Source organism: Anser brachyrhynchus, assembly GCF_964034855.1.
Source record: "Anser brachyrhynchus genome assembly, chromosome: 1".
In the NCBI taxonomy this organism is placed as follows: domain Eukaryota; kingdom Metazoa; phylum Chordata; class Aves; order Anseriformes; family Anatidae; genus Anser; species Anser brachyrhynchus.
The window spans coordinates 98,252,141-98,276,538 of NC_137694.1; the positions used below are offsets into that span (position 1 = coordinate 98,252,141).

Here is a 24,398-nt window from a genome sequence, read left to right on the forward strand (position 1 = left end):
AATCAAAACCATCCTGTGCACTGGGGAGAGAGCAGGGTTTCAGGACTTAAGATTATTATAGGTGGGGAAGGGGACAAGAGGGCTCCTGCTCGTGGGCCATGCAATAAGAAGACAGGATTTCTTAAAAAAATATAAAATAAAATAATTTAAAAATAAAATTGCAGAGCCAAAGGAAGTGGGATGAAAATAGAGGCTGAAGCAAATTTGGATGCCTGCTAGAGAAGCCTTGAAAAAGTTGAAACTTTGGCTTGCTTCCCAGGCTCTTTGTGAGCCAGCATCCTTCCCCCCACTTCCCCTATAACATTGGACAAGATGGAAACTAGATCAAGAGAGGAAAAAGCATTTTAGAAAGAGTCCTGAAACAAGCAGGGAGTGTATAAGAGGCAAAGTGAGAGGCCTCTGTGGAACAGAAGACCGCATTTTTGCCAGAGTGTATTTTGAGAATACAAGAAATATAAGGAAGAAAAAGGAGACATGGTTTAAAAGCATCCTTCCCCCCCCAATCCTAAAATTCAGGATCAAACAAGTACCTTGTGAATCTTAAGGTTACTTGATTAGGCAAAGGCAGTTAGAGGGCGAGAAGAATGGGACATGAGAAGAGCGATGACCCTACTGAGGAAAATAAGTAAATAAATATATCACTCCTTTTCCTCAACTGTTTCACTGAGGTTTTAAGAAAGGAGCAGAGAGGTGGGCTAAATCGAAATAGTTTAGATAACCAAGAAAATCCCCTTCCCATTCATCACCACCCAGTGCTTACTGGGTTGACCCGTGATGACTCTGGGCGATGGCTTTCTGCTCGTTATCTTCTTTGGCCAGAAGCAGGCTTTTCCTGTGCAACTCAAAGTGCAGTAGCAAAGCGTTGGACTTAGGCAGCAATGAGAGGCAAACAAGCACTGGACATAAAGATCAAGGTTGCTCATGTGAACGATATTGCCATCTTCAATCTCATGCCTTCAGAGAGATCTCTGTTTCCTTCATGTTTCTGCGTTTGGCCCTAAAAAGAGACCTGCATGCACTGAAGGAAGATACACAAGTGAGCGGGGGTGTGAGATAATCTGTCCCTTTCAGTTTAGGTCTCATCCTCATCTCTAGTAATTGAGCCCCAAAGCATGAAGTATAACATCCTTCTCAATATTTTTGTTGTGAATAACAAGAATATCCAGATTTGTTCACATTATCCTCAGAAACACATAAACTGTTTGAGTCTTGCCAAGTTCCCATCTTTAAATAACTTCCCATGGCAATGAGTTCTACAGCTGTTTATAAACATATTATATGTATACCATCTCAATTACACAGAGCAGGCAGGCACTCTTCTGTATTCTCTCTTCCTCCTAAACTTCCCATGTTATGGTAAATTCTCTAAGACTCAATGAGAATTTCTAGCACCCTCTAGGGAGAATCAGACTGGCATATTTGACAAGCATTCCCATCTCCTTTCATTTTATGCTGTGACATGAAACTTGGGTGTTGCAATCAATACTTACCTTCTTTGCTCTAGACTGTTTTTTATGCTGTGATTACCACTGTAATAACTAAGCTCCTTTTTTGAGCCAAAATGTGTATCTTTAGACTGTCAGGTGGAATTTGAGAGAATCCAAACTCTTCTCTTCCACATCACACTGCCTTGCTGTGCTAACACCAGGGAAGTTGGATTGGGGATGAAACGCCTGATGATTTGATACAGGTTTCACACTAACTGTTCTAGGAAAACCAAACGATTTGCTACTCAATTGGTTACGCAGAACCAGTAAGTCCCAGTCATTCAGCCTTACGATAAGCCCCATAGAGATCAATATGCCACAACACCTGGGTGCCAATCTCACAGCACTTGCCACAGCACCCTGGAGCAAGACCTCCAGGGAGGTTTTAACCACCAATGCCTTGTAGGAAAGCAGCACAAGGATGAATAGGACTGTTTCTGTCAGTATGACTACCACCTCCTCAGGACAGGAGCTGCCTTTTTCTTCTGTTTCTCTACCCAGACAATGGGCTTGGCAGTGAGACCTCTGGTAAAGCCAAGACCTTGCAACAACTGTCCATGTCCATATTGCTGCTAACCTGATTCACAAGGGGCCACTCTTTAGGGCTTCTCTGGAGAAGGAGTTTATTGAAAAGTATATGAACATATACGAATCCTTATTTTGCCTATTTTTCCCAGGAAGCTCTTCCAGAAAACCAAGCATCTAGCATGGCTCTGAAAAAGATGGAGAGATGAGGAATGATAAATGATGAGAGAGAGAGCAGAGCATCTCATAACACAACTGGCCATAGGTGGGTAGGCTGCCTGTGGTAGCCCACACAGAACCTGCCAGCATGATGAACGATACACAGCCCTGAGCTGGGACCTTGTCCAGGCTGATGTACAACAACTGGAAATTTGATTGGGCTGCATTCAGCAAGGAAAAAAAAATCTATACCTTTGCGGGACATGGATGATGTAGGCTATGAGTTAATATTACAGAGAATAAATAATAGGATAGCACCCAGTCCTTACAGAAAGTCACAGAGGGGAGAATCTAGACTCTGTCCCTTTCAAAAGATGAGAGACTATAGGATATCCTTTAGTAAAATACTCCTGAGGCCGACAACTGCTAAGTCGGCTAGTTTGTACTGGAAATCACTAATACTCATTCCCGCCCTAAATGAACAAACCACAGTTTCCCAATAAAACCAGTATAGAGGGCTGTTATGGCTTAACGTCACATAGTGGGATGACAAAAGCCACATGGCACGGCAGGCTTAATAAGCCCACAGCTGCATCCTGAATCGCAGGGGAAGCGATCAGACTACATGCAGGGAGGTGCTGGCCCGCTGCTGGAAGCTGCAGGTCAGCGGTCCCTGAAGAGAGCTCTGCTAGGAGAAGCTGAAGGAGAAGAGCTAATGAAGTTGTTCGTGCTCCCAGGCAATGCCTATTAAACTATCCATAACTAGTTAAACCCCACTGCCCAGGTCCTCCAGTGTAATAATCTGTCAGATAAGAAAGAAAAGGGCCTGACTGACTTTTTCTTCAGCTACTCTGTCAAAACCCAGTTAGTCAACCATCTGAAGAGGAATGGAGGAGGAGTGCAAGGACTTGTGTCGTTCCAAGGAATGTAATTTCCACTTTCATTACTATACACTGCCTAGAATTAAAGCTGATCTGTACTGTCATTTGCCATTTGAATTAAGTATTTCCCCCCTTATCTGCCTTCTCCCCAGGTGTCAATACTACAGTCAACAACCACAGACACACTCTAGCTATCTCACAGGGGAAGGAGGGAAGGTTTTCCTATGGATTTTTCAGGGCTTGGGGCCTTACAGTTGAAAAATGCCTCATTCAATTACTCGCTGAAGGACCAGCAAAGGAAGAGATGTAGCATTTTTTAAAGTGACTTTTCTACTTCCTGGATAGGTGAGTGGGCTACGATCATTCCTGAGGCCCAGCAGCATTTAAATGAACCATCGCATGCATCCCTGCCTTCTCTGCATAAGTAGCTACACTACTTTCCCATTGCATTTGTATCTTCCACCTCCCAGCCAACAAGAAATAAATCATTTCTGTGGTTCTAACTCAGGTAATTAGCCAACAAACACTATTGACCAAATCAATGAATGAAAGAAACAGCAGACAAATTTGCTAATGAACTCCTTCAGGAGAGAGCACAAAGAAAAAGTAATTTGGCCCTCTCGCCCCCCAGTGCTGGTTTAATTTCACAACCTGTCCATTCAAAACCTCCTACACAAGCTCAATAACACTCGTCCTTCCAATTCTGCAGTCACAAGTTTAACCGCAAAAAGATCCACAGAGAGAGAGAGATTTTAGAAACCTTTACAATGTCTAAAATAGCTCTTTGATGCATAGCAGATGTCCTCAAAACCAGCGTAAACTGAGCCAAAATGCTTCACAATCCTGGAAAGAGGAGATTCCAAGATAAGACAGATGTTTCTAACTGCAGCAGCTCTGGAATAGATTTGGGATGTGTATTAATTGTCAACCTCAAGGAAAATATTTAAAAGAAACCCTTGTGTCCCCCATTTTGGGATATGTGCCTTACTGGGCTACGTGCTGCACGAAGACCTGATGTCTGCCTGAAAGCAGTTCTTCTGCATGCGTAAAAGATAACAGATGGGTTGAGATGCAGAAAGAGAGAGAGTACAACATGCAGTGAGACGTGGAAGTGACAGACTGGGGACTGCCTGCGCTTCATCCCCAGCTCTAGCTGGTTACAAGGGGGGTGCTTGGTAGGCTTCACTGTAGAGGGGAGGTCTGAGGATGGATTGGAAGGGGGCCAGTGAGATGGCACTGATGGATGCTAGCAAGGCAATGCCTCTGAGACACATGGCACAGGAAGAAAAGTGTGAGGGGGACATGCTGGAAGACTGAAGAACAGACCCAGGAGAACCGACACTGGAATCAAAGTGGGGGTGGGCTTCCCCAGTCCTGTTGTTTACCAGAGGGGATTGCCAGAGTCGAAATATGCTCTGAGGAGCCCTAAGAAGAAAGAGAAAAAGTCTGTCTGATACAATGGAGTAGGCAGTACAACTGGGGGAAAAAAAAAAAGCAAGAGCATGCAGCCAAAGGAACCTTCATATGGCTGTGCTGAACAATGCATCTGATGTGTATCAGGCCTTAGTTTTCATCAAGATTTAATCTAGTCCTCTTGTAACTCCTTTAATTCAGACAACATTAGGCTGCACTCACAGAATAGCTAGGGAGCATCTCCTACTGAAATACAAGAAAAAAAGTGAGGTGGAGGACCAAAATACTGAAGCAGCAGCAGGATGAAAGACTCAGTAAGAAATCAACTCTAAGAGCAGAACTGCCAAAATCAGAAAATTTTGCATACACATAATTAAAGGTGACAAAGATAGGACCTATTTTCCCATACATGCCAATGTCACAACTGTGCTTAATACTGAAAATAGCAGAAAGTCAGGTAGCGACAATGATATCACTAAGTATTAGTGTTCCCCCCATCAGCTCTGCTCCTCCCACTTCTTTCTGGCGGTCTTTACCCATCTTCTTTCTTTCAATACTACAAGAAATAGGCCAAAACCACAAACTGCGTATCTGGCTTTCCAATACATAAATGCTCAGGAGGACTTCGGTTTGGCTGAAGGGATGAGAGAGGAAATTTGAATAAACCCAGTCTGAACCACAGACCTCAAATCCGAGTGCTTCTGGATGCAGCACTTGGATTGGGCCCTGTTCCAGTATCTCGTTCTGCCCATCTCTCTTTAACCTTCTTTGTGCAACTCTTCCCTTTTCCAGCTGTTGAACTGCAGTAAGACAGCTTGACTGTCTCTAGCACATGCAGAAAGCTTGTACTCTGCACACCTCAAGCCCTCTTTAACCCTTTATATATATGGGAATATCACAGAAAGTTATTCATATAGAGCTAATGAATGCTTTCCCCATCCACTTCAGATGACAAAATACCTGATGACAAAAAGAAGTCCAGTAAAGGGCTCTCTCCTCAAAGGAGATGAGGCAGAAGAAGAGAAACCCACCTCTTGTTCTCATCCCAGTGATAATTTTTTTAGGGATGAAGGTTTCCTTGCAACCCAAGCTGCTATCCCCATGGAGTCTTACTAGCGAAAGGATGTTCTTCTTCCAAGCTTGCCACATCCTCAAACATGGGAGGTGCACTTAGATAGCAGAACAACACTGGTGAACAATTCTGCTTCCACCCTGCTCTTCACTCATTCTGCAGATCTAACACCTCCTTTATTCAACTCACAAAACACAGGAACACTGTCTGCCAAAGTGGAGAGTAATATAAAATCATCTATGCAATTACTTTCCTCTCTCTTTTAAGGCAAATCAATGGGAAGCAAACTCCGTGTTTTGTTTTGGAAGGATACTCTTCCGTGTAATGTCTAAACAGAAATCCTCTCTGTCTCTTTCTCCCTCCCTTCCTGGCAGTGTTTTTTCTCCATCCCCTTGATGTTCATTACCAGCAGTAGAGATTGAAACAGCTAGATGAAGACCAAAGCTAAACAGAATTACAAGTCCAATTCTGTAGAGCATCTACTGAAGTAATTTCAGTTGTTCCCTGGGACAACCTGGTTATCACTTTGGAGGTCATGCTGCAGAACATGCTTGCAGTGCATTTAAGAGCCTTGCTACTTTCCTACAGCTGCCTGAATTGCTACCGAAATTTTCAGTAATGTTGTAAGAGAAAACTACTGCACAGTTCACAAATCATCAGCACAGTACAGTCGTGTTGGGTCACTTACCTGTTGGGGTGAGGTGCCTCCAGGTGATGACAGGCTCAGGACGTCCATTTGCCATGCAAACCAGGGTCACGTTGCTGCCCTCATTCACGGTGATGTCCGAGGAGATATTGGAGATCTTTGGTGGAACTGTGAAGACAAAAGAAAGTTGGACATTGTTACTTCTGGAGGATAGCTGGTCTGACTTGTTAACCTGTCTACTTATTAACCAGAGGCAGCCATGAACCCCTCTCACAGGCTGTGCTCCTCATTACTACCTGGTTTTCTGAACTGTATCAGTGCTCCAAGTACAAGGTCCTGGCTTCTCGGTAGACAAGAAAATCAATTCAAGTGCAACAACCTTTTGATGGTGCAGACATGTAAAAAAAGAATGGAGAAAGATACGGGGAGCAGTGGTCTGATTTCAGGAGCATGCACAGGGTGAAGCAGCCAGGAGGGGGAAAGGAAAAATGGAGCAGAGATGCAGGCAAGGTCGCAGCTGAGCCAGGAAACACTGAAAAAGCAGGGCCTTCAGGCTGTGAGAAAGCAGCCAGCATTGACTAGGAAGAGAACCTGATACAGCACCCCCAAAAAGTCCAACAGGGGTAACTTCTGGGGCAGCACAGTGATGGGAAACCAGCGTAACTCACATCAAAATCAGACAGTGAGGAGACCAAAACAGCGTCTCCAGGAAAGCCTCCTGCACCAGACTTCCTCTAGCTTCTATCCTTAATTTTCTCTTCTGGGAGCTGTCTTACAGGGGTACATCTGCTTCAAGCAGCTACAGCTAGAAATGAATGGCCTTTTCAGCAACTGTGATGCTTTGTGTCTAGGGGCCTGGTGACTGCAGGCCAGGAGCATGGTGTTTCAGCCTCCAAGCTTTCCCCCTGGGCAGGGCAGGCTGTGGCTGCTTCTCCTTCCCCACACTCACGTCTTGCTTCCACGCTTCACACCCAGGAGGAGGTGAGGGAGTTTGGCTAAAAGGGAACCTTCTAGTTTTTTTTTTCCATTCCCCAGCATCCAAATGTGTGTGTAGTGAGGAATGAAACAACATCATTTTCTGCTTTGCTTACCACAGAGTAAACAGACAGCAACCTCCCCTTCCCACTTCTTGGCAGGAGCGGCTGATAGTCCTTTCGAGGCAAAGCTGCCTATGAGCTAGGTGGGGAAAAGGAAATGGAGCCTGAAGAGAGCAACTCACCTCTTCAAGCTGTGTGGCTGGATTCATAGGAAAACTGTTTACCCACAGATTTTTAGCCCCAGTCCATAGGCACCAAGCTCATGGCCAGGCCTTTAGTATCTACAACCATGGGACCCCTTTGGGGTCATCAAAGCTTGTGACCAGGGTGGGTGGGTGATGAAGGGACTTGACAACTGATGGTTGGTTTCTGCTACCAGCTTTTTTATCAAGAAGAGGCAGTGGATGAAGCCTGCTTTAGCAAGACAGAAGCAGCCTCAAAATCACAGGCCCTGGTGGGGAAATTTAACCACCCTGATATTTGCTGGGTGGGTGAAAGTGGTGGGATCGAGCAGCCCAGGAGATATGGGGGTTCAACAGTTCAGTGTCAATTAATGGTGTGCTCTTGCAGCAAAGGCCAACCATATCCTGGGTTATATTAGCAAGAGCATAGCCATGTAAGCGGAGCGAAGTGATTCTCTCTCTCTATATATACGGTGCTTCAGATGCTGTCTCGTAAGCACTACACCCAGTTTTGGTCTGCCCAGTACAAGAATACCATTGACATACAGGAAGGAGTAAGTCTGCCAGAGGGCTTCCAAGATAGTCAGAGGGCAGCAAGCACATGACACACAAGAACAGCATAAGAGTGAAGGAAAGATGAGTGAAGATCTTATTGCTGTCGACAAATACCTAGTGGGAAGGTGCAGAGTAGACAGACAGTCTGTTCTCAGAGGTGCACAGTGAACAGCAAAAAGCAGCAGACAAGAGCTGCTACACGGGCAAAATTCTGACTCAAAATGAGGTAGAAGCTTTCACTTTGGTAAGGTTGAAGACAGGAAGAGGTTCCCCAGAGAGGTGGTGGAATCTCTGTCCCTAGAGATATGCAAACCTTGCTTGGATAAAACCCTGAGCAGCTTGCTCTAACTGGCACCAAGAAGGAAGGAGAAGGGAACTTGGAAGCTTGTCTACTGTGCAAGAGCTTGAGTTGATGGCTGAGCTCCTGGTGAAGCAACCAAAGCAAGGCGTGTTGGGGAAACAGTTGTCTGCACCTGGGTCCCCTTCCCAGGAGAGGAGGAATTTCAGAGCAGGGATATCTGCCTAGCAGCACAGCACTGGGTAAAGCAAAGCATAGCAGAAAATTGTCCCCTTTCGCTCAACATCCCCTGACAAACACAAGCCCTGCTACATTTTTACATCAGTGATTCACTGTAAGCCATCAGTAGTGCATCCACACACAAAGGAAGAGGTCAGAGAGGACAGAACAAAGCAAAATGAACATTATCGGAAAAGAGTGATGATGTCAAAAATTAGATCCCGTCATGTTGAGGGGTGCATGAGAGTTTCGCTGGTGGTAAAAGAAATCCATTTCCTTCCTCCTCATTTATCACAGTCCCATACCTGGGATTTTCTGCACAGCAAAAAGGGGCCCATGGAGAGCCCCCGCAGGAGGTCTGGGGGGAGCTGCCGCCCATGGGGGACCCGTGCTGGAGCAGTTTGCTCCTGGGGGATGGACCCCGTGGTACGGAGCCGTGTGGGAGCAGTTCCTGAAGAGCTGCTGCCTGTGGGCAGCCCCCGCAGGCTCAGTTCAGGAAGGACGGCATCCCGTGGGAGGGACCCCGTGTGGAGCTGGGGCAGGGAGTGACTGTGAGGGAGCGGCGAAGAGGAATTATCAGGGACTGACTGCAGCCCCCATTCCCATGCCCTACTCAGGGGGAGGAGGTAGAAGAGAGTGGATGGGGGGAAGGTGTTCCTGTTTTTTTTGTTCATTTTTTGTTTCTCACTGCTCTAGCTTGTTAGTAATAGGTAATAAATTATATTAATCTCCCTGTGCTGAGTTTGTTTTACCCGTGACGATAACTGTTGAGTGATCTCCCTGTCCTTATCTCAACCCTCGAGCCCCTTCCATCGTATATTCTCCCCCTTTCTCTTTCAGGAGGGGAAAAGAGAGAGCAGTTGGGGTGGAGCTCAGCTGCCTACAGCTTGGAATTTGCATCGGGAAAAAGAAAAGCCACGCAACAAACCAAGAAAAGGCCTGTTCTGGGCTAAGCCGAAGTAGGTCTAGCAGATGGAGGCTCTGGCAGAACGGTCAATGCCCAACCAAATGGTTGAGCGGGCAAAGCCTCTACTGGGCATCAGCAGCGGAGCTGCAGTGAGGACATGTGCACCCTGCCACCTTCCAAAGCCGTCAAGTCGTTTTAGTTTGCAGCGCATCAAATAAACTCAGAAAATACAAACAGATCTGACCATGCAAACCAAATGCCCAAGAGGAGAAAGATGTGTCCAGATGGACGTATCTGGCTTTTCAATGGAGGCAGGAAAGAGCATTCAAGGCTGAAATCCTGTTAGGAGTATAATGGCTGGTTGCCTTCAGCTGCCACCTTGGTCGGAGGGCAAGGAAAGGCTGAGAGGGAGGGGAACAGGGTAGGAAATAATCTCCCTGTAAATTAAAAAAAAAAAAAAACCAACAAAAAAACAGTTTGGTTTAGTCTGCTTAAAAGCCAGCCAGCATTAAAAGTGACCAGATCTTAGTGGACAGTAATTTCTCTCAGATTAAAAAAAAAAAAAGCCAGACAATTTTCAGGGTGTCAAGGCAGCGTTTTAAAATGCTGAAACTGTCAGCACCAGCAACAGTTAGCATTGCCTCCTCGGCACTTGTCATTACTTTGCACACACCTTTTTAGGACAGTCTTGAAATGAGAAGCTTTGACCTTATTATTTTTTGCCCATGTGTGGGTTGTGTTATGTTTTCATGGTTCCAGACTGCTGGAAGTGTGATTGCTGAGAAAGAAATCTGCTGGGCCCAGGAACTTCTGGGGTGTCACAGCTTCCTTTTGCCCAGCCATCTTGTGGGTGACCCTCATCCGGAAAAACCTTGTGTCTGGCCTCTGTGAGCCATTACCACAAGCAGAACCACCACAGCCCGAGGAGCCACAGTATGGGAAGCACTACAGTTAAATAGTACTTTGAGGCACTTCCCTATTTAGGCTAACAACTCGTCCCTCCAGAGACCAAGCTGCTGTCACACCCTTCCAGCTGCGGGGACATTGAGAAAGCACTGCCAGGCCTCTGGTACTTCTGAGAAAGAACTGTCAGACTCTTTCCTCCCTTTCAGCATAAATGTAATACGGGACAGCCATCACCCTGTGCTTAGGATCCCACTGGATGCAGCTGGGAGAATAGATCAACGTGCAGAACACCACATACCATAGCGCAGCCCTGTGGAAGATAAGCACAGCCCAGTGTCCCTCCCGCTCCATCCCTGGAAAAGCAGGATGCCATACCCATACCAGGGACAGATTCTGGAGAGTTCAAAACAAGCTGTGGGAAGAATGGCTTGAAACTTGTATATTTATTTCTTCTACATTTCACATCTACTGGACAAGTCTGAGGCCAGCTCAGCATCTCCTCACGCATGACACTGATGGTAAATAACAAATACCAAACTAACCAGCAGCCATTCTTCTTGAGAAACTCAAATCTGGAAGGCAGAAGAGGGGGGGCAACGGCTGAGATGGCATCAAAATTCAACTCTTAGGCACAGCACAGTGACAGAACTAGGTAGGAAAGGGCTGCGCAGAACCTGCCTTGCACTGAGCCTGTTCAAGTTAATTGCTGTCAATCCTTCACTTTCATGACAACTGCAACTCACATTAATTTAAATAATAAGAAAGACTGAGACATGAAAAATAGAGCACACTCCCCCAGCGCAATCACTGTTGCTCTCAAGATGAAAGCAAGTGATTTGTTTCCACAAAACATTACTGTGTCTCAAAAACACCCACTACAGCAGTTATTACAAGCCAGGGGCCGCATACAGGAGGCAGCAAGGAAACCACAAACAAGAGAAAGCACAACATCTGTTGTTGTTATCCTTACCTTTTATGACCGAAACCCTTGAGAGCTCAAAACTCCTCCTGAGATATTAGCTAGGATTGCGTGGGCCAGGTCAGCGTTATCATTTAAGGCTATGGAAGTAGGTAATGAGTGATGCTACACCTCTAATCTCCTAGGAAATGAGTCAGCCCAATGCTAAGGGATGTGAGCTCACAGCCAGGAGGCCAGCTCCCGAGTACCTTTCCAGGAGTGCAACAGGGGATGGAATAAGAAAGCATCAAGGCCACCCTTGCTGGTTCATAGCTAGACTGTCTGGCTGCTCCCTTTCAGCTAACAAGGCTCTGCTTAAGACTTTAAGTTGCAGTCTTACACTCTGGAACAGCTGCTCCCCATTCTGAAGTTACAACATTCAGGTATTTTGTCAATAAATCACGAAACGTATTTAAAAAAAAAAAAAAAAAAAAGTAATTCCTACTCCAGAGAGCTAAAATACAGCAAAAGCCATTTAATCTACCCGAGAAGTAGAAGCAAATAGCACCAAAAATAAGAAAGCACAACAGCCCATTATCTCCATATAAGCACTCTAACTGCTCGTCCCAAGAAGGGCACCTTGAATACAGGCAAGAAAGTTACCACAACCCCTGCCATACATCCCCATTAGTTAGTTACCTCCTCCGGTCTGTTTACTTCCCTCTCTATTGGCAAGTAGGACCCCCACCTGTTGGGGAAAATAAGACTCCCACCCACTGATCCGCAGGAGCCCCTAGCTTTCAGGGCAAAAAGAAAAACATCAGGACTTCTCCAAAGTCAAAGGAACTTTGCAGCCAGTAAAGCCCTCCACAGGTGCCTATCAATTAGCCTCCAGAGTTCTCATTTCCTTGTCCCCAGCTCCCAATTAACAGCACTTTGCAACAAACACAAAGACGCTAATAGGCCCCAAGGCAGAGGCAGGGGGGATGCTGACCACCGCATGGCCCTTGAATGCTTTAGAGCTGCCACCTTGCTCACCACAATTAGGGGTCCTTTCCTGGGGCAATTAATTGACAGCAAATTGGCCTCATTAGTCATTGTTTAGTCAAAGTGTTAGTGGGGAGAGAGGGCTTGAAGAAGGGGCTGAGCTGCTAAACACAACTAAATGGTTTAATTTCCCTCTTCTGCGTGCAGCAGGCTAATCGCAGCTTTTTGCAGCAGTAACAAGGAACAGCTTGTTGCTGCTTAGGTCCGCACGGGGAGCGAGCGGAGGGCTGGAAAGTAAAATCCAGACGCCCTTTGGGACGTGGCATGCTAATGTTTTGGAAGCACTTCACAGATGAAATGCGACATGAGACCCGAGGTGTGTTTTTTACGGTCTGATTCATGCTGGAGCCTCAAACAGAGAGAGATGGAGCTGTCACCGGGGCAGGAGGGCAGAGACTGAAGTTGTTGAACTTCCCTGAAGAGAGCGGACTCTGAAAAATCCCTCTGACTTTCTGCTCTGCTTGGTTTGCTTCACCCTGATAGTGCCCCTCTCAGTGGCCTTAAAGCTCTGGTGAGGTAGAAGGAAATGCTGAAGGCTTGTTTTTGTGTTGTGTTGGTTTTTTAAATCTCCTGGGAACAACAACAACAACAAAAAAATAAAGCTCTCAAAGTACACTTCAGCGTTTTTACAAGGTGCAAAAATTGCTTCTTTCTATTGTCTGAAAAGGGGGTGTCTTATCGCTTCCATCCCTGGCAGCCTTTAGGGATCAGCCCGCCCCGGCCAGAGCATGGGAACCGCCGAAGAGATCTGCGGCCACCAACCCACGCGTGCCCCGGCTCTGCCGGCCCCGGGGGTGGCAGATCTCCAGATCCCCACCCGAGCATCGCTGCTGGTGCGCGGAGGAGCTGGGCTGAAGGAAGCACGGGGGCAGCAACCGGGACGGCGCCGATCGCGCTGGCTGGGAGCAGGGGAGCAAGCGGGATGCTGTAAATCAAAGCCGGGTGGGAAGCCCCCCCCCAGCCTGCCGAGCCGAGGAACGTGTCAGACCTCGCTGCTTTCGAAAGAGAGTCGATGCCGGCGAGCCAAACCATTTCGTCCAGAGGAAAGCTCAGCCTCATCTGATGTACATTTAAGCGCCCGGGCTATTTTTGCACATAAAATTGCGTGGCAAACACTCTCGGTGCGTTGTTTCCTCGCAGAGAGAAGCACGGGGTATAAACCTGCTGGACTGCTCTATCTGTCAGCCCTTGGAGAAGTCAGCACAGAACTGGGCTCTACTGCTTACATTCATTTTCGCCAATTTACTTTTTTTTTTTTTTCAAACTCGTCTCCATGAAACCGTCAAGAGAGAAATTATTCCACTTCCTGACTGAGAGAGAAACAGAGAGAAGAAAATATCTTGAGTCTCGAGCCAACTTCATTTTTCAGTGCACTGATGTGATGCTGTGGGACAGGGGTAGAAGCAGTCTCAGTCCTGCTCTGAACCCAGTGCCTCAGCTTTAAAACCAGATTCCAGCCCTTTTTTACCTAACGCAGTTCCAGCTCCAAGCCTGACCCCAGTCTCGGTCCCATGCTGACACCATTTCACCTAGGATTTCTGGTGTCTCCCCAGCAAAAGGGGTAACCAGCCCTCCTCTTCTGGTGCAGATCAGGACAGCAGGTTCCCAGCTGCATGCTTAGCACAAAGCACAAGCCAGGCATGTTCCTGATAGCCCCTTATCTCCAGATTTGGACCTCTGCAAATGAAGTATCGGTTCCTTGCTACACCATTTCTTTCCTTTTCAATTAATGTATCACATTTACACCGGGATTGCAGTGATCCGCTTATCTGTGGTTCATTCATCTCCTTAAACAACAGCTCTGTGCGTTTGCCATTGGTGCTGCTTGGGTTCTTTCAGCTTGAAAAACTGACTGCAAGTGCTTTCTGACCAGCCCTCCTCGAGAAGCCTGCTGTGAAAACACAGCCTTGTTCACAGGACATGTGTAAGCAACAACAGAAGTGCTTGCCACGCTCATCCCAAGGGATTAACCCTTGGAATGCTGCCTAATCCCAAGCACTTTAAGGGCCACAGATGTACACAGCATTTGGTCTTTGTGCTTGAAGTGTGTTTGTATTTTCTCTCAGACCCTTTGTTTTAAAACCTGGAAGCGTTTACATACAGGACTGACATAATACATGATCTTTTCTTCTGCAGATACAGTCCACCATCCTGGAAGATAAATTCTGTGAGAAAAAATCTCCTCGGTGTCCAGGTCCTCCAAATGCACCTCTGAGAGTTTCGTTAAGAAGAACTTTTTCATAGAAATATTAAGTGTGTTGGATGTACATGAGATGCAGCAAATCCTAATGTACAGCCTTTTTTGGGCTTGATTCAAAGCCAGGGAGCTCCTCCTTTGATGTTAATGGCCTTTGGACAAATTCTTTTAATGCAAGAATGGGTGATGGCTTCAGGAAGTGTTGCAACCAGAACAGGGATGCTTTATTAGACAATTAAGAGAAAGAAAAAAAAAAAGCCAGATTATGGCTTTTTAACTGACTCCCTGCAGTCCCTGGTTGCTGCCTATCAACTCTTTTCGGGAAGTAGACTTGAGAGCACAAGCCAGGCATGGGAAGAAAACACAGAGAAAAGCCTACATCATTCCAGGGCAAGAGGTACAGGTTCAGAGAGGGTTTCGAAGAGTTATGAAGATGACTGGGATTTCCTGGGATTAGGAAAGATGGGGAGGAAGTTAGTTTCAGCTGACATCCCACTCTGGATGAAGACAAGGTTGAGACAAGGTTGTCCATCACAAATCTATGGTCAGGAGAAACACAGCCAAAGTGTTTTGTTTGTTTTTGTTTTGTTTGTTTGTTTTTCATTTGTTTGTTTATTGATTTGTTTTTGAGATCATATACTTTTGCTTATGTTCAGCTCTTTAGGGACAGATGAACAGATGAGACAGAAGGGAATAGCCTTCATGAACCACCAGATGGAAATCTACACACTGGCTGAAAAGCCAGTTCTCTTCAAACTCTGTGATAAACCAAAGGGAGGTGCATACAATGCTCTAAGTGTCTTGTGCATACCGCATACCCAAGGATCTGGCTCCGTTTCAACCAAGACAGACAGCTTCTCCGTGACAAGCCTCTCACTCAAATCAAATGCATGTGGTAGATGTAAACCAGCTTTTACTAGCAGGCTTTCCTTCCTTGCACATTGGAATGAGCAAAATGGAGTGGGACAGCTTGCTGTAACCACCTTTTAAGATTGCTTTCAGGCTTCTAGGAGAAGTACAAAGCTAGTGTAATACTTTGGGACTGCTGGTTTTGTTTCTAGTACAAAGTATAGAGACCAATGCAAAAAATCTCATACTCAAACCTTTACATACTTTGGATAAAATTCACTCCTGTGTGAATTCACACTCTTTCCCCAGGAAGAAGATTCACTGTCCAATTCAATGAATGATGACCGTCTATAACAGAAGCCACCATAGCTCCTTCACTGAGTAGTTAGTTCAGCAATAAGACGATTTAGCACAGAGCAGCTGCCTCTTCCAATGCTGAAAGCCCCACCAAAAACACATCAAGCGAAAATGAACCTGAGCCAAAGCCTCATCTCCAAAAAGCTGCGAATTCTGAGCATGAAAAAGACTCAAAGTGCAACTCCACATTTTTTCAGCTTGGGTTGCTCAGCACATTCCTGCATTGTCACTATTGCTGCATCCACAGATGGTGGCCTTCCTCAACACACGAAGCTATGAAATGCCAGCTGTGAGACCTTCAATTGTTAGCTATTGTTGAGCTCGGGGATAGCTGCAGCAGCGTGTTTTCTAAAGGCCACAATGTTATCATCAGCCATCTGAGAAGAGAAAGACAGAGAGTTCAAGGCATAGAATCCCTTCTGTCAGAAATGCTCGTCTAGACAAATCTGATCCAGCAGAAAAGACGAGAAAACAAATCGAGTGTTCCAGAAGTGAAGGCATCTTCAAACAAAATAAGCAGCTGGCTGGAGCTGAGATGTAATTGTGGTGATTTCCTTCCCACAAACTCCTTCCCACAAACCAACCGAGAGGCGAGGTTTCTTGGGGAGTCGAGTTTCTGCTACCCGAGCTTCCCTGCCAAAAGAAAGAGCGCTCTGTTTTGGTTCAGCCACGTGCAGCAGCACCTTGAGGTCTTGGAAGTTTCCCACTGTTTTGTTTTCCAAGCTTTGCCATGTGGTAAGGACACGCTGTGTATGCGCAGACAACCGCAAGGGATGTGAGGGATGGATTCCAAGAGCTTTGCTCTGTAAACACATTACTGGTGCCATTTCAATTAAAGGAGAATCTCTCCCAGACGGCCAGGCACAAGGCTTATTCCTTATAACCTGCAACTTTATCAAGGCATATAAAAACGCTGGCTGTCCCTTTTCCCCCAGTTTAAGTCTGAACTCTTCAAAAGTGACAGTATTTTTTTTTTTGCTGGTGTTTTTGCAGTGTTAGCAAACTGAGGTACTTAGCATATTATGTGCTAGGACTGCAAAGAGATAGAAGGGACCAGAGCCTTGGGTATGCAAATTCCACTGGAGCTGAGAGGAATTACCCACCCAGATCATCCTGAGAGGATGGGACCATATATCAGAATGGTATATCAGAAGACTGGGCGTCTACAAGAAAGCAGCAGCAGGATTTTGTAAGAAGTTTCAGAATAGTGAGTATCAAATTGAGAAGAAATAGGTAGACATTGTTCTTTCAGAAGGATAAGGTTTCATCCAGAAAAGATCTCCAGCACCTTTATGCTGAGGCAACAGCTCTACAGACAACCGCTGTCTAAAGTTTTGCAAGAAAAAACTCCCCACCACAGAAATCTAGCACTACTGGCTGAAGAGCAGGAACGAGGTGATTCCCCCTATTGCTCAAAAGACAAAAGTGCTAATCAAAACCGCATGTGCTTCCATCACAGCAAAGGATCAAAAGCTAAGTCCAATGGAAAACACAAGCCACATCTCTGCAATTATAGCGTGTCCACATCTGAGCACCTCTAACATCACAGTTAGCAGGGTACACAGTCCAACTCAAAACTGAAGAGAGGAATGACTTTGTGAATGACTTGGTAGGCCTGGGATCCCAGGTTCTGTGAATGGTGTGCTGCACGCTTTTGCTATAACCTTGAGTAAGTCAGTCCACCTTTCTGAGACCCAGTTGTCCTTCTTACTCTTAGCGAATTACTGCGTGCAAGATGTATGGCATCCCCAGTGACTGGCACCTGATTGGCGTCATGACAGCTATGATGCCTTCACCTCTACAGCTCCAAATGATCAGCAGGAGGGGTAGGGGAGGGATATCTGCAAAGCCTCACACTGTTAAAGGGAATTCCCTCTGAGGAATTATCATGCTGCAAACTTCCCTGGCACAGCAAAAAGCGCAAACCCATGGCAGATTCTGATTCTTCATTGCTGATAGAAAGTAAAGATAAAATACTCTTTTACAGGCTGAGGAAGTTGGGGTTGTTCAGCCTGGAGAAGAGCAGGCTCTGGGGAGACCTTATAGTGGCCTTCCAGTACCTACAGGAGGCCTACAGGAAAGCTGAGGAGGGACTCCTAAAAAGATTTAATTAGATATTAGGAAGAAATTCTTCACTATAAGGGCAGTGAGGCACTGGCACAGGCTGCCCAGAGAAGCTGTGGATGCCCCATCCCTGGAGGTGCTCAAGGCCAGGCTGGATGGGGCTTTGGGCAACCTGGTCTGGTGGGAGGTGTCCCTGCCCATGGCAGGGGGTTGGAACTGGGTGGGCTTTGAGGTTCCTTCAAACCCAAACCCGTCTGTGATTCTAAACCAGTTTTCCAAAATGCAAATAAGGAGAGAGTCAGCCATGTTGCCCATAAATCCAAGGGAAATAGCAGGACCCACAAAACATTGCACGAACTGAAAAAGGAACGGAAGTGTAATCAATATAGTTAGGGATACTGACGGATGAGAGGGATGCACTCATACACTTTCTCTTCTGATGGTCATGATATACTGGAGTCTGCAAAACTAATTTCCTTAAAGTATAAAGAGCGATAAAAAAAGAAGAAATTTTGCATCAGAACACAATGATGAAAACTCTGCCAAAGCCTAAGGAAAAGCAGAGATATAACCGAGATGGCATCACACTATGGATCAACCTGCCACTGGATCAGGCACAGACACTCATGACAAATAGGCACAAGGGATGCGGCGCAAATACAGTGTGACACCATATCCTGGGCATACGCTTGATGTATGGAGGATTAAATACCACACACACACATTGTCCTGGGTAGATTCTATCTAGTGTTGACAGATACCTGAGGGATCTGTCTCTTTCTTTATATACTTTGGCAATTGCCATGCCAACACAGGATTATGGGACTGGGGGGGTGAGGAGGAGAGATCATTTGCTACTCTGTTTAACAGAGGCCTTATCCTCTGGGGGGATTTTGTCAAGATGCTGGACTTCTTAAATGATATTTCTACCTGCCTAAACACATTTGGGGTTGATGGCCATTTCTCCTTTCCTCTGTCCCCGTGACACTACAACTCACTCCTCTGCAGTCCCAAACCAGCCTTAAAGCAAGCGTGGCTCCTGTAAGGCGGGCTGAAGGCTGCTGCCCTCAACCCCCAACCCCACGCATGCTGCAAAGAGAAGAAAGTAGGCAACGTGCTACAAAGCCCGATTCCTTTCGCCCTCTGGTGAGTCCTCTGACTGACAGCTCCCTTTGTCAAGAGAGACAGGCTGTCTTGAGCGTGAGATAGCTAACTATCACCTGGGGAGGCTATTAGAGGGAGAGGACGTCAGACAGAAACACAGACACGGCCAGACAGACAGAGGGAAAGGTGAGCTGAGGAGGGGGAGAGAGGAAAGGAGTGACAGAAGATTGCAGATGAGAGAAAGACAGTAGCACTTGATGAATTAAGTTGTCAACTTTGGCATCACCTGTGTACCTTGTCATGCCAATAAATTCATTGAAGCTGAAGCTGCACTGAGAGTTAAGAGTGAGAGTGCTGATGGAAGGAAGAAATAACAGCCCATTTAAAGATTCAGAGCAATTTATTAGTTACCTCAGAAGGGAAGCAGTGACACCAGGGAAGGAGAGGTGCTTCCCCATCAAGCTGGGCAGAAAAACTTGTTTTGGATTTGAGACATCCACCCAGCTGCACTGCAGAATGCAAGGAGATCGACAGAGACCTGGTTCAAGGAGAAATGCAGGGAAGAGACTCTCTGAAGTCCAAGGGGAGCAGTGAGGATGTGCTTCTTTGTGCCTCCAGCCAACCCTTGACATGTGGAGGGAATATGTTTGACAACAAACAGGCAAATGTCCATGGCAAAGGGCACTGAACATGGTCAGCATTGCAGTGCTGGGGGAACGTGAAGGACAGTGGAGATGGAAACCACAGCTCCGGCACAGAGGGGTGCAGTCATAGAAAGCTGAGAGGGAGATGAAACTCTGCTGACTTTAAAGTTGGAAGCACAGCACCAATTGGGCAGAATTACTGGAAGTATTTCTTTCCAACAGGGAGAAATTCTGACTCGGCCGTACATGTGGAGAAGCCGCTCTTCAGCTTGAGTGAAACACAAAGACTTACAACTGTCCAGGATATTTGGAGAGTTTGTGTGCGCACAGGCACAGCACTGGGCAACTCCATGCGGAGAAACAGTAGGTATGGCATGAAACCATCACATGTGGATACGCGTGTTTGTGTATATACGTAAAAAATACATACACGCTTCGAATGCTTACATATGTAGGCAATACATACACATACCTATGAGCACTTATACACATACTGCAGTTTGCTCCTGAAACTTCCTGCCTCTTCAAGAGCTCTCGTTTGGCTGGTGGTCTGTGAACTGCCAACCAGCCAAGACAAAGCTGTCCTGACTGTGGTCCCCTGAGCTGCACAGTGTAGCTCTGTTGGCTGCCTTCAATTTGATATGAAATGAGCACGGGGATCCCACTGAGCCAAGCTCTGTTCTGATCTGACTGGTCCCCACATCAGATCAGCTGAAGTGCCCTCAGGCTGCGGCGCTGTATTAAAGTTGAGGGCAGCTTTAATCTGCTCTGCTGTTTGCACAGTGGAAGCTGTGCTTCACCTACTGGGAAATTACAGATACGTCCCTCATTTGAGCAAAGTGGGCATTTCTTTTCCAGGAGTTGTGATCTGTGGGTTCATGCAACTTAGTTTAAATGATCCAAACTGGTGGCTGCCAACTCTTCTCACTCCGAGGACACCTTGCAATTTCCCAGGGGAAGTACAGGCACCGTGTAGTGAACGTAACCCTCCTGACAACTGGTTCTGCTTTCCTGAAGTGCACAGGCTTCTTGGGAGGCAAAGACAGAAGGGGGAAGATGACTCGGTGAAGGAATGGGGATGAGAAAGTGAGCTGGTGCTTAGCTCAGCCTGCAAGCAGCCTGCAGCACAGCTCCAAGAGGCCTGGACACCCATCTGCATCCAGCACATCCCTCCAGTGCACTACAACATTTTCCCCATGACATCAGGAACCTGATGTTTCAGTTTCTTTTCCTCTGTCCTGCTGGTACCTGTTGGGCCACCTCTTCTGCTCTTGCAGTTTCCTTACAAGTGTGAGTGTTTATTTTTGTTATTTTCATTTGAAGGGGAGAGGGGTTGGGAGAAGAGGAAAGCCAGGATTAGGTTCCTGCTAGGATGTTGTTAGAACGGATGGAACAGGTGAGAATGGGGAACAAGAAGGGTGAGCTGAGGAGCAAGGCTGCCTACACAAAAGGGTTGGTACTGAGATGAGCTAAGAAAAGACAAAATACTGACAGCAACCTGCCCTGCTTTCTGTCACACAGAGATCCAAAGCTGCAGAGCCCAGTACTATCTTAGCTGAAGGACACATAGAGCTTTGAGCAGGTCCATTTACTCAGAGAAAAACCTGCAAAGCAAGGAATTCAACAGGAATCGGTACCTGCGATTGCATGCCAGTTGTGCACACAAATTTGAGAGACAAATGCAAGGAATAAAGAATATTTTATGAAGAAACAGGTAGCAACGGACGCAAAAGATACTGGGGGCTGGCGGAGGGGAGAAAGGAGGGCAGGGCAGAACCAACAGGTGACTGACAAAATGGAGAACAAATCGTGTAATTAATCTTGAAAGGATCTTCTTGAAAAATACGGTAACAAAAGCTCTGGTAAGGAGGATCACAGAAGAAGCACAAGCCTGCAAGAAGCATGCCCACATATACTGCCTTGCTGCCAGGAAGCTATCTCAGGGCTCTGAGACACTTGTTCCACCCCTCTTTGCCCTTTTTTTTTCCTCCTTTTCTGCCTCTTCTCTTTTCCAAGACTTTGGGTCAAGGAATGCCCCAGCAGTGTATGTGTGCATACAATATTTAATGCACCATTAGCCTCGGTCTTACTTGGGCTTTTTGGTTATTGTCACAATAGAAATGCACCAGTCCAGAATTTCAGACTCACTGCTCTGCAGTTTGACCAAGGTGTTTTTCTTTTGCAAAGACCAGTGCTGTAATCCAGGCCTACTTTTAGAAAACCTAATTTGCAGACATGATACCTTGCAGAGGAAACATTATTAGCTGGAAAATTTCCTTCCTCAAAAAGCTGTTTATAAACAGCCGTGACCAACTTGCTCTCCTGGAACTGCTGAGGAGCCCAGAACACCTCAAAGAAGGCTTGCCTTTAGCTGGGTCTAGCCAAGGAACTGATAATGGCATTGTAAAGCAATGATGGGATGATGCTAGAGGCTACAGAAAGGAAGAAAGACTTTTATTTGGAAATACCATTCAATAGTAGGTATGCTGATTAATAAATAAATGAAAAGAGGTGACATTCATGATGACATTTAAATAACTGAGGTGCCAACTGCTTGTTAAAATACCACATGGTAAAGAAAGAGGCAAACAAAGAAACAGGGCTAGGACAAGCAGTGAGTAATGGTCACCCAATCAATTTAACTATTGATAAAACACAGGTGAGGAAATACTCAGGAAAAAAAATCTCTGCAAATCATCAGCTAATGGATTAAATGCATCTGAGTGCGAGATGGAAATTAACCGATCAATTCACTCAACAGCTGCTAATTATATGTGACAAGGCACGCAGAATTCAGAAGGTGCACAGGGCTCAGAGGAAAGCAGCGCTGGCAGAAATATTTGGAGGCTGCCTCTTGCCACCGTGGGGTAGGATACTTACCCCAGCGAGAGAACGCAATTGCTGATTAAATATCAACTCTGCGAATGTTTGAAGTCTGTATTTCAAGAGCGTGGAAAGGAGGGCTCTTTCCTACTGCTTTGTAACAATTTGCAACATTAGGTATAAATATATGGTATCAAAATTAACATGCCAATCTAAACAAAATTAAATGTAATGATACAGTCAAAATGAAACGTTTTTGCCTCATTGCAGTTAAACGTTTTGACATTAGCAAAATGAAACGAGGAAGTTAAAATGATTTGTTGTGACACTCGTCTGTCAAAAAAATTTGTTGCATCACCATGCTCCTGCAAAACACTTTGACGCTGGCAAAACTGATCTGCCAATAGGAAGCTATCTCACATTTTCTGATCACTGCTTTCATAATTTTATTCTGAATCATCATTCACAGTAGGATATGGCTGACCGCTGTTCCATTTCAGTTTGCGTTGTTTAGGAAATGGTCTTAGGAAATTCTGCTAGTTTTTCTCTCCCCTTCTTATACACTGACCCCTTGGGACTCCTTCAAAGTCATGCCCTTGGAGAGTCAGCAGATTGAAGGAAATATAGGAAAATAAAGAGTAATGATGAACTAATTGATCACCAGGGAAAGATTAGTACCAAAATGTGTTTTTTCATGAAGTAGATCAGAATGGGAACCTCACAGGTACAATTCTCACCTTGCACTGTACCACTGAATTTGGAATTCGCTTTTGGAGCAAGAAGAAGGGCTAAGCCCATATTTAACTTACTGCCTACACAGTGATTAAATTATTAATTCAATGGGGAAAAACAGTGTGACTTATAAACCAGATGGAAGTTCTAAATCAGGGAGCTCAGGACTGAAGTTATAACTCAAGCAATGCCTATTCTGGAGATGATGAGACCCGAGCTGGGGCAGTCTTCCAGATTCATCAAATTAACAATATTTATCACCTATTCTCAAACCCCAACCCTGTAACTTGTGAGGGTCTAGTATGTTCTATGTGTGGCCTGTGATGCTATTTTTAGACTGTTTTTAAAATTCAGGGTTGAAGGGAATTCAGAGGGCTTAATGTTTAATACTGTGCTCCATGAACTCCTGCTAGCAAATTTAATTCAATCTGTCTTGGGTTAGGAGCACTGTCACGGATTAGAAATTGCCTGAAGAACCATAAACAAGGGATAACGACAAGGGGCATGTAAGAGCAAAGTTGTAAGTAGTTGTAAGCGAGGTGCTGCAGGAATCTGTGTGAGGTCTGCTTTCATTTAACATCTTCATTAATGAGCCTGAAGAAGTAGCTCTCTAATGAAAGCTGGGGATGATGCTCAACTGGGAGGAGCTGCAAACATCCATCAGGGCAGATGAACAAAAGGGATATGCAGGGATTAGGTATAGGGGCAGAAAAGAAATGAACAAGTTAATTAGCTCTACTGAGAAAAAAAAGTCAGCTTATGATTAGGCAAGATCATGGGTCTGAAGAGACCTGCACACCTTTTTAGATAGATGTGTGCAACTTTTAGATCAGGTTTCTCAAAACACTGACGAACCTAAAAACATGGGTTGTCTAAATTCCAGGTAAGTAAATGTTAATGTAGCCTGGCCTGCTACTAACAAGAACAAATGTAATGTAAGGCCCAATCTAGAATATATCGGTACTGGGGATGGCACATAAGCTCATCTCTGTCTTTGTGGATAGGTTAAAGTATATCAACTTCAATAATGTTTCAAATGTAATGCTTCTCTCATTTGAGGCCCAATCAACCACACTGAGTAAGAGGGAAGAACACTGACACTCACGCATTCAATATGCTGAAGAGTAGTGCTGAAGAAATGGAAGGTGATGGTAAAATCCCTGGGACCTAGGCAAATTGCATGGCAGAAAAGTAAAGTTTCAGACAAATTATGAAGGCACCATGTGGTAGAAGAAAGGTCCACCTTAGCACCACTAAGATCACAAAGCCAATGGAACAATTCATCCAGGTCTGCCGCAGCGCCTGAAAGATGTAGAAAAAAAAAACACAGGACAGCTACTCCTTGGCTTGACAAATCTAGACATAAAAGAGGACATAGCTCCTGCACAAGCACTCA

The 24,398-nt window shown here is 45.6% G+C and overlaps 1 protein-coding gene across 14 annotated transcripts in view; it reads right to left on the reverse strand.

Moving 5' to 3' along the window:
* LSAMP (limbic system associated membrane protein) overlaps positions 1 to 24,398 on the reverse strand; it is a gene marked incomplete at its 5' end in the record, with an annotated part of 966,571 nt that overhangs the window by 103,465 nt on the left and 838,708 nt on the right. For all 14 annotated transcript variants that reach the window (XR_013945403.1, XM_080577193.1, XM_080577201.1 and 11 more), the window contains one exon: positions 6,226 to 6,351. Coding sequence is in view for 13 of the 14 variants with exons in the window: in XM_080577193.1 (XP_080433319.1) it covers positions 6,226 to 6,351 (126 nt within the window). The remainder of the gene's footprint in view (positions 1 to 6,225; positions 6,352 to 24,398) is intronic.